Consider the following 9,362-nt stretch of genomic DNA (forward strand, 5'->3'; position numbering starts at 1 on the left):
AATTGCTGATGGAAATGTATATTCTCCTTCCACAATTTCCCAAACATCTGTTTCAAGAGATTGAAGATAGGTTGTGGTTCTTACCTTCCAATAGACGAAGTTGCTCCCATCAAAGGTTGGTTTCTAATGGATCCCTCTCTTTCGTAGCTACCCATGATGATAGATCTTCCTTCGAGTGATCAAGCTTCTTTTAAAGGAATAATACTGAAAGGGGGGTGAATCAGTGTTAGCAATTTAAAAATATTTCATTTCCATAAACAGATTTATATACGCTACTTGTGTTAATGAAACTTGCGTGTATACGCAACTATGTTTAGAGAAACCAACATATATCTTGCAAACTTATAATTTAGTTAGTTGATCTTTAATATGTGTATTAGAACCATATAACTAGTATTCAGATGCAGTAAACAGAACAGGCAATCACACACATGAACAAAAGATATAAGGTGGAAACCCAATGTGGGTGAAAACCACCTGCTATAATCATCTCTGTCTTTCTTTAATAAGAAACTTCTTTTTACCAATTTGTACTGGTGTAGCCTTATACCAGTACGCAGGCTTCTACCTGCAGAAGGCTACAACCTTCTCTCGTTCTGTAACTTTTCCTGGAAGGGAGCTACAACCTCCTTAGCTCTTGTACTAGCTGATGTGTTTATTAGTACGTAGGTGCTGACCTATAGAAGGCTACAACTTTCTCTTTTCTTCCAAGGACCATGTTTCATTAATTTTCAGACTGGATCCATCAATAACATCAATCAAACATCAAATATATCTGCATCAACTAATCTCATTTGCACCAACCAAAACTAAATCAAACAATCACTTTTCTGAATGTTGAAACTAGAACACAATAACAGTAATCAGAACCCAATCCACAACCCAGAACACTGCAACAGTAAATAGAGGTTGCTAAAACATATTTTATGAGTGTACACTACTTCACTGTGTCGAACCTGCGTGCATACACACGTTTCTCAAGGCGAACTTGCGTATACGCAGTTTTGAATTGCCGAACCAGCGTGTATACGCGCCTTTGCTATACTGAACCTGCGTGCAGATCTATTAAAAGATGATTTAACCTTTACCAATATTCAGACATCAGTTATACCCAAATCATCAAATTTACAGATTACAACATGCGCCAATTATTCAGATAAAAGATCAAAAAACCACACAAAGATACTTCTCTTCAAGCCTTAAGATCTTGACCCATCAATAGAACTTATCCTTCTTCAAGCACTCAGGTTCCTCCTTGATTCAGATCCAGCTATGCACCATAACCTAATGACAAGTATTCTAGATCTTGCTCTTCATTAGATATTCAATACTTGAATGCCTTTGCCTAATGATCTCCTCCTCCTTTTATAGTCTTAGGCCTTACTCAATACCATAGTCCAAAACCACTTAGAACCAATACCTTGGACCAAATACCTGGGGTCAACACGTCAGACACGATACCTTGGACCAATACCATGGATCGCAATACCATGGACCAAATACCAAGGACCAAAACCAAGTTCTCCAACATGTACGCACCTTTCCCTGTGTGAAAGTGCGTATATATGCATACGTGCCTTTTGGGCGACGAACCTATGTGTATACGCGGTTTGGTTAAGGGGAACCTGCATATACCTCTTTTTCCTTCATTCTGTGATCCTGAACTGTGATTTGTCATCTGAGTGAGTTGCCATCAAGGACAACACCTGTGTCATAGCGCCAAACCTGTGTCATAATGCCAACAATATTTAGGACCTTTCTCTTCACTTAAATAACAAATACTTTAACTTTTTAAAACATTGTTTCAAATAACAACCATTAATTGTCCTAAAGGGCAAAATTACTCCAGCTTTTCTCCCCTTCTCAAATGGAAAACAAATTTTGAAACATAAAATATGTTGCATTGAAAACAAAAGCATCAATATCAAAGACAACTTTAGAAGCAAAATTTTCAACACATCAAATATATCATAACTTAAAGACTTTATTCTCAACTTATCAAATACTTTAGAACTTAAAGACTTTATTCTCAACTTATCAAATGCACATGTACTTTAGAGTTTTCCTCGACGTGTAAAATTCACAAAAACTAGAGACTTTTCTTTCAGTGTATTGAATAGGAAAAAATACATTACTTATATATTGAAAGCAAATGCATCAACAATAAGCCACCGATAAGGGTGGAATCTTGAGCACCATTTCTATTTCGTCATCCACCTGCTTGGTATCATGTACAAAAAAAGTGGTAAAATCTCTATAGAAAATACAAATAAAATAACTGGGAAAACAACACAAAACAAATAACTCCACAAACAAAAATTGTTAGATAAGTAAAAACCATTAACATGTTACAACGCACCAAAAAACCAGATGTGACAACACATCATAAAGCATGTAACTACCTTGATAAGAGCAAAAAGTGAACTCATATTTTAAAAATGACAATTGTTCGCATGTAGAATAACAATGATCTGCACAAAATTCATTATGCTTCCACATGGCCCTTTCCACCACCACTTCTTGTAACACCACCATTGTGGAGACATAACATTAGGCAACCCCACAAATATGGAGTCATAACAGTAGGCAACCCCACAAATATGGAGTCTAGCCGCTTAGAAAATGAGCAATTGCAATAATCAAGTCATGCTAAATGATTACACTCTAAAATTAGAGATTGTTGAAAACTACATAATCAAATGATATATTTTGCAATGCACTTGCTACATCTGAGGAGATTCATATTTTCACAAACCCCCTTTTTTGCACATGTTTTTACATGATCAAATCATATATTTCCCCATGCACTTGCTAAATCTAAGGAGATCCATATTTTCACAAGCCTCCTTTTTGCACATGTTTCTTACACGAGCTACTTTGTGATCGATGTAGTTTAACAAGACAATTTTTTGAGTTTTTTCATCAGAATTTGATAATATTTGTCATCTGTGTAGTTTAACAAGGCATTTTTTTGAGTTTTTTCATCGGAATTTGCAATATATGATTTCTAGTGAGATCAAAATTTTGTATTCTTTAAATTGCTTTTTTAGTGTAAATAGATTCAACACTTTGATGTATTCAAATTATAATGCAAACTCGACAACTTAAAATTCCCAATTTTTAATGAAATTTAATACAGCGTCAACCAAAATATTTTCCCAAAAACAAAAAATCAAAGCATCAAACTACTGCATCGTAACCCCTTGAGAGTATAAATAACACAGTTCAACTACGCAATAGTTGAGAACCTTTGCTTTAAGCCAACTAGGTATAACTTGATATGCATACATCACAAACCATTACACCATCGTTCTCCAAAACAAACATGTTGCACCAAAAACAAGGACTTGCACATTTCGCTAGAAAAGATAAAATTCTAAAAAGCATTCACTTATGAAATCACGAACTTTCCCTACACATGTCCCCTATACCGCAGATGTCCTTTGTAATCCCTCAAAGGAAGTAACACTACAATGAGGAAATAGTCAACATAACATTTACTTTAGGTAGACTAGACATAACTTCACAAGCATGCATAACAAACCATTACATCACAAATTTTTGAAACAAACACTTACACCTATAAACAAGGACTCAAGGACTTACAATTTGGAAATTACTAAAGGCATCATCCCTAAATATTGTGGGCAAAAGGACCCAAAAAAATAACACCCAAGAATTACACAAACTTAATAAGAAAAATACATCAAACTACAAAACCACTCTTTCTCATCTACAATACCACTCTTTTCCATAACGACGAAAGACTTGAGAATGAAATTATTGTTTCAACGCAATTAAACGACAAACCAAAAACCAAAGACATGCTGGTTTAGAATCACCAAAGAGATTTTCTTAACTAACTTGTAATCAAAAGCTCAGATTAAAAAAAAAAAGAAAGAAGAATGATAAACCAAATCTCATAATAAAAATAACTAAAACAACAGTAAAACTAATCACATAAACACCAATATCCAAAACATAATCGTCATTCTACTTATGTCCTAACATATCCATATTCTATTTATGTCCTAGCATATCCATCTTCACAAAATGGCAAATAAACATCAATGCGTACCACCATTGTGAAGCAAAATGGCAAACTAACATCAAGGCATGTCACTATCGTGAACTAACATCAGCATGTCACTATCTTGAATGTTCCAAAATACAATGCAATATGCCCAAACACTATCACACATTTAATAAAACCACAATCAACCAATGCCCACACCACTCTAAACACACAAAGATAATTAAAACCACAATCAACCCACATACCTAAATCCTCAAACTGTATCAAAGATAATTGGAAAAGACTCGTGAGAATACATTAAATAAGATATGGGTCCAAACCTGTCATGAAATCAAAAGCATTGTGCAACACCGTAGACAAACAAACGAGCAGAATGAAACTACCTAATACAACCTTAAAAAGAGAAAGACAATAAACATTAAAATCAATATTTTAGACAAAAAGACAAGGCTTAAGTCGCCACAAACAAGAAAACAGTAAGAAATAGCGTTGAAATGAATCATGTATAAAATACAGAAGGGGTTGAATCCAACCACACGTAGCACAAAAATTCTCTAATTATTACATGCGTCAAATGATCAAGATCTGAGACACATTCCCTCTCCATACCAAGGATACAAATATGAACAAACGTGATAAAGATTAATAATGTCAAATAGAGGGTGATCATCACAATGTTTAAGGAGACACATTCCCTCCAGGCTCCCATACTATGGATACACATATGAACAAAGATAAATAATGTTAAACAGAGAGTGATCACAATGTTTTAAGTATGATACATCAAACAAACATGAATAAGACACGCATTTGCTCTCCTTACCGTGGATAGAAATATAGTTAAGATAAATAAAATAAAGCCAAATAAAGCCAGCATGATCACAATGTTTTATTCTCTGAAGAGAGAAAGGATAATGAGATATTCAGAAAAGGGTTTAGAAAGGTTAATGAGATATTCAAAAATAGGTTTAATCTGTGAGAGTGATATGAAATTAAAAAGCATCAAGTTAGTTATTCAAATTTATTAGAAATGGGTATTAAGTTCATTATTAATAAAAGAAACTCAGGGAAATGGTCATAATAAATGACAACTTTCCACACGGGAATCCAACACTAAAAAAAGGAGAGATTTCAAATTTCTTTTAAACTCAATAATTAATAAACCCATGTAATTGGTGCAGAGCATTCTAGGTCTTCATTAGTACTATTTTTTCCTTTTTCTTCGTTTTTCCATAAGCTTTATAGTTTAGAGGAGTGTGACACAATAGTTATTTCTCTAATACAAAAATAACAAAATTATAAATAGTTATGGAAGTTTTCAATATTTTTGGAAGAAAAGTTATAAAATTTAAATATTGAGGGATTATTGCAGTGCATTATATTAGATATTATTTTTTGGGATTCAACTTGGTTAAGTAATTCATTCATTTATGACTATTTTCATGAGAATTAGTCGTAATTGACTAATTTCTCATGATTTTTGAATAGTTCATTTCGCAGTCATTGCATTGGGTAATGCTCTAAGTGCTAGGTGGATTATTCAAAAATCATGAGAAATTAATCAATTATGACTACTCTCATAAAAATGATCATAAATAAATCATTTACTTAACATAATTAATCCCCAAAAATAATATCTAATAATAAAATTATATTATTATTATTAATGATCTGAAAATTTTCAATACCTTAATATCTATAGGACTGTAGCTTATTGCTCGGAAGAAGGGTGCAAATAACATATACATGCAAACTGCAGTCGGTAAAGTGCCCTTCTCTTCTCTGTCACGAAAGGTGTTTGTACGAAATGAAAGTCAATAGAAATGGAAATCAATTGGATCTTTTTAGGGGAAAAATGCAAAATCTATTTTCTTTTCATGGAATTGTAAATTTTAAGTGTGCAGATTAAAAAATAAAATTGTAAATTTGAAGCGTTAAGATTGCGTAGTCCCGTGCTATAGGGATTCTTGGGGCATCGGTTAGATCAGAACCGGCAAATTTCAGTCATAAATGCATGATATCAGGGCAATTTGAATAACCTAGGGTTTTGTACGACAAATCAGAAAGGGCATAGAGTTGACGAGTTATCCAACTCCATTTTCACTTCGGAGAATCTCTGCTCATGGAAAATGAAAAGAATCTTCCTACAGTATTTACAGGAGAACGTTTCACCCCTCCGGACCGTCATTTTCACAAACTGAATTGCAGGGATTTCAAAAAAGAAAAAAACAAACCTCGATTCCTAGCCTACCAGAAATCATCAAACAGAAATAGCAGAAGAATTAGAGTACCATCTAAAACGACGCCCGGCAATTGTACGTCTGCAACTCTCGCTCGCAGTCTCCTGGCTTTCATCATTCCCTCGCTAAAAAGTTATCCGTAGACAAGAAAAGAAAAATAAATTGTATGCCGGGGAAATTTTTGGCCATGACCTAACGACACGAATCATGCATAAAACCCTAAGTACCCTAGGAAAACGCGGAGAATCAAACCCCGGGATCTGTAAAATTCTCAAAACAATCCGTCATGCACTACATTGCTGAGTACTACTCTGAAAAAAGTGGTACCTGTAAAATCCTCGATCGAAAGCCGCGGATCTCAAAGCTTTTGACAGAACATTGATGCCGACCATGAATGCATACTAACCTGACGAGACCCGGTCGAGGTACCACCATGTGAAAGAAGTTAAAGTCAAAAATCCTTTTGTGGGCTAGACCGGATGGAGTTGCCCTATCCGGGGCAGTGTTCCAGTGTTCCATATCAAATCGAATCCTCGCCAGTGGCCGTGGCTCAGCACTTTGTCTGTCCGAACCTCTCTTCGGACTTCGGGTTTGACATGACTCACATAGAGAGCTGTGCTATGAAGTTACGGCTTTGCTGCGAAACTTGAGGCTGTGGGTTCCATTGACGGCGACGAGATTCGAACTCTGTTCACTGTGATCGGTACGTCAAAGTCCGTAAAGTTCGACGCCCAATTATAATGAAATCAGTCGGACCAATTTCCCCTTGTCCCATCCGATAATGAGCTCAGTCGCACCAGTTTCCCATTGTCTTTTATCTAAGACGAAAGTTTGAAAGTTAGATGAAGAATCCACACCTTCACCTCGTAATTTGGATAAAGTAATGGGTCAAATCTAAAAGAATTTAATATACATATACGCATGTTTATTATTAAATAATTTTATATTAAAAACATATAATATAAAAATATATAGAGAGTATGTTTTAAAATTGTTTTTGCTTGGTTAAGAGTTTGTTTTGTTCACACTTAAGGAAACAGGGTAACAGCGAAAGACCCAGGCCTGGAATTTGACGTCCTGTAAGACGTATTTTGGGTTTCAAAACGTATTTGACGGCAAGTTAAAAATTTAACCCGTGAGATATGACGTTTCTTTTATATCTGCAACCTGTTAGAATGATGTTTGATTTTAAATTTAAACCGTCAAAAATTATAATACCAATACCATTTAAGGGATTTTCTACTTAGTTTAAATACAAGTAGTTGGCTGCACTCTCAATCTCCCTGCCGTGCCCGTATTAAATCTACAACTCCACCATAAAGCGTAATTGCATTGAATATTTATAACTGGAAATTCAAGTTTCCAACCACTGTTCTGCACTCTCAAGCTCTATAACTAGGATTACTCATAAAAATTTTGGTAAAATATTTTTATTGACATAAGCCTATCTATGCACTTCACACTTCCTCAAGAGTTGAGAGGTCTGATCGCACTCGCATGCCCAACCAGGGTTTAAAATGTCTATAGTTTACAACGTTGCTATCATTGCAGTAAAGCACTAAAGTGTTTTGAGGTGTTTTTGACTTGTTAAAGAAATGCTAGGACTTACTCCCAATGTGATTGTTGAGTTTGTGTGTTTGATTGAAGTAGCTAGTTTTATGAGTTTTATGAATGTACATGATTTGAGATTAATAAAAATTTAGTTGTTTCAGCTAGTGGTATGCACTTGAGGTTGGAGGCTTTTCTTATTTAAAAAAAAAAATCAAAATGCTATTGTGTATTTTTTAAAATAATTTAATTGTATTTTTTGTGGACTTTTAAAATTAATTTGATTGTTTTTTTTAGGTTAAATGTTGATTTAATTAGTTATAATATATTTTGGGTTGTTTTATAAATTAATTGTTTCAATGATTAAATGAAATTGAAGTTCAATTTAATATAATTATAACACATAACTCTTAAATAAGAAGTAAGGATTAGTTGTTTTGCTTATATTTTCAAAAGTTTGAAGAATTTATAATGCTTTGTATAAGTAAGAATAAAAATAAATTATGGATATCTCATTATTATAAATCTTTTAGTCAAAAGCATTAAGTATGAATCTTAGTAGTTTTTTCCTTTATCAATTCTCTCTCTCATATACACACACATATATAACTTAAAGATATCAAAATTAATGGAATTAAGGTCTAATTATTTTTCTTTATATAAATATAACGTTATCATATGAATAACAAAATCTATATCCTTAAATCCACTTTGCAAATTGAAATAATTTTTAATGTCAAATATTTTATAACATAAAATAAAATTGAGAATGAAATAACTTATTCCTTTAATTTGAAAATAAGAGACTATATGATTAAAAAGAGAGAGAATTAAACAAAAGATATTACTATGAAATAAAATTGCAACAATTAACATGTTTATGCTAACTTAGGAAAAACAAGGCACTTTTAGAGGAAGATTAATGAAAATTGAGATGCAAAAGTAGTTGAAAGAGAGTTTCGAGATAAAGGGAGGTTGGCATTCACAAATTTGCGTAGAACGTAAAATGAAAGGCATGAAAAATACAAAAATGTCAACAAATTTCCATTTGACAAACAGAGAGGATTTGAAATTTCAGGCCTGCCAAGACCTATAATTATCTGGTAGGAGTGAAACCTTGCCCCCTTGCGGACTACAAGTGGATTATTCCAAGTGGCGGCGTTTTCCTTCAATAACGATGATGAGTCAGTCTACACTCACAGATAGCAGCCAGAGATGGCAATCCTCACTACGGGTTTGACAACTGAGTTATGATAGGTTTTCCCACCCTGTGAAAAAAAAACATCGAAAACAAAAGATATATTATTAACTCTTAATTTTTTATGCACATTCATCAAAAATTTTAAGATATTCAAGTTGTGAAAATATAAAAATGTTAAGTTTTTAATTATGGAGGGGTTTCCGCAATGCATTATGTTAGATATCATCTTTTGGGCTTCATTGTGGGGAAAACTCCACAGTTAAGCACGCTTGAGCTAGAGGCGATCTGGGATGGGTGACCTCCCGAGAAGTCCTAGTTAACGGGTACAAGCCCCCGA

At 33.8% G+C, this 9,362-nt stretch overlaps 1 protein-coding gene across 6 annotated transcripts; it reads right to left on the reverse strand.

Moving 5' to 3' along the window:
- Nucleotides 1-903: 903 nt before the first annotated feature.
- Nucleotides 904-7,131, reverse strand: LOC149140210 (uncharacterized). 6 transcript variants are annotated; one of them, XR_016264429.1, is made up of 4 exons: nt 6,604-7,131; nt 6,328-6,401; nt 2,136-2,217; nt 904-1,725 (listed from the first exon to the last, which is right to left on the reverse strand). XR_016264429.1 is itself a non-coding variant. In XM_089448161.1 (3 exons), the coding sequence occupies exons 1-3, from the start codon at nt 6,793-6,795 to the stop codon at nt 1,647-1,649; spliced, it is 324 nt and encodes a 107-aa protein (XP_089304287.1). In that variant the 5' UTR covers nt 6,796-7,131; the 3' UTR covers nt 904-1,646. The 6 variants fall into 6 exon arrangements, 4 of the variants coding, with proteins under 4 accessions (XP_089304287.1, XP_089304286.1, XP_089304289.1 ...); XR_016264430.1 differs by lacking the exon at nt 6,328-6,401; XM_089448161.1 differs by lacking the exon at nt 2,136-2,217 and having other exon boundaries at nt 6,328-6,380.
- Nucleotides 7,132-9,362: the final 2,231 nt, after the last annotated feature.

The sequence above is a fragment of the Pinus tabuliformis genome, chromosome X, assembly GCF_031772625.1.
Source record: "Pinus tabuliformis cultivar Carrire ecotype Pingquan chromosome X, CPIR1, whole genome shotgun sequence".
NCBI classification, from domain to species: Eukaryota; Viridiplantae; Streptophyta; class Pinopsida; order Pinales; family Pinaceae; genus Pinus; species Pinus tabuliformis.

Bases quoted from the DNA above. Each gene is read 5' to 3' on its own strand.
- LOC149140210 (XM_089448160.1), bottom strand. From the start codon at position 6,795: ATGGAACACTGGAACACTGCCCCGGATAGGGCAACTCCATCCGGTCTA. The intron at 6,402-6,603 runs GTACCACTTTTT...ATAACTTTTTAG, and splicing joins TTCGATCGAGGATTTTACAG to CGAGGGAATGATGAAAGCCA. The intron at 1,726-6,327 runs GTACTCTAATTC...ATTATGACACAG, and splicing joins GCCGGGCGTCGTTTTAGATG to GTTTGGCGCTATGACACAGG.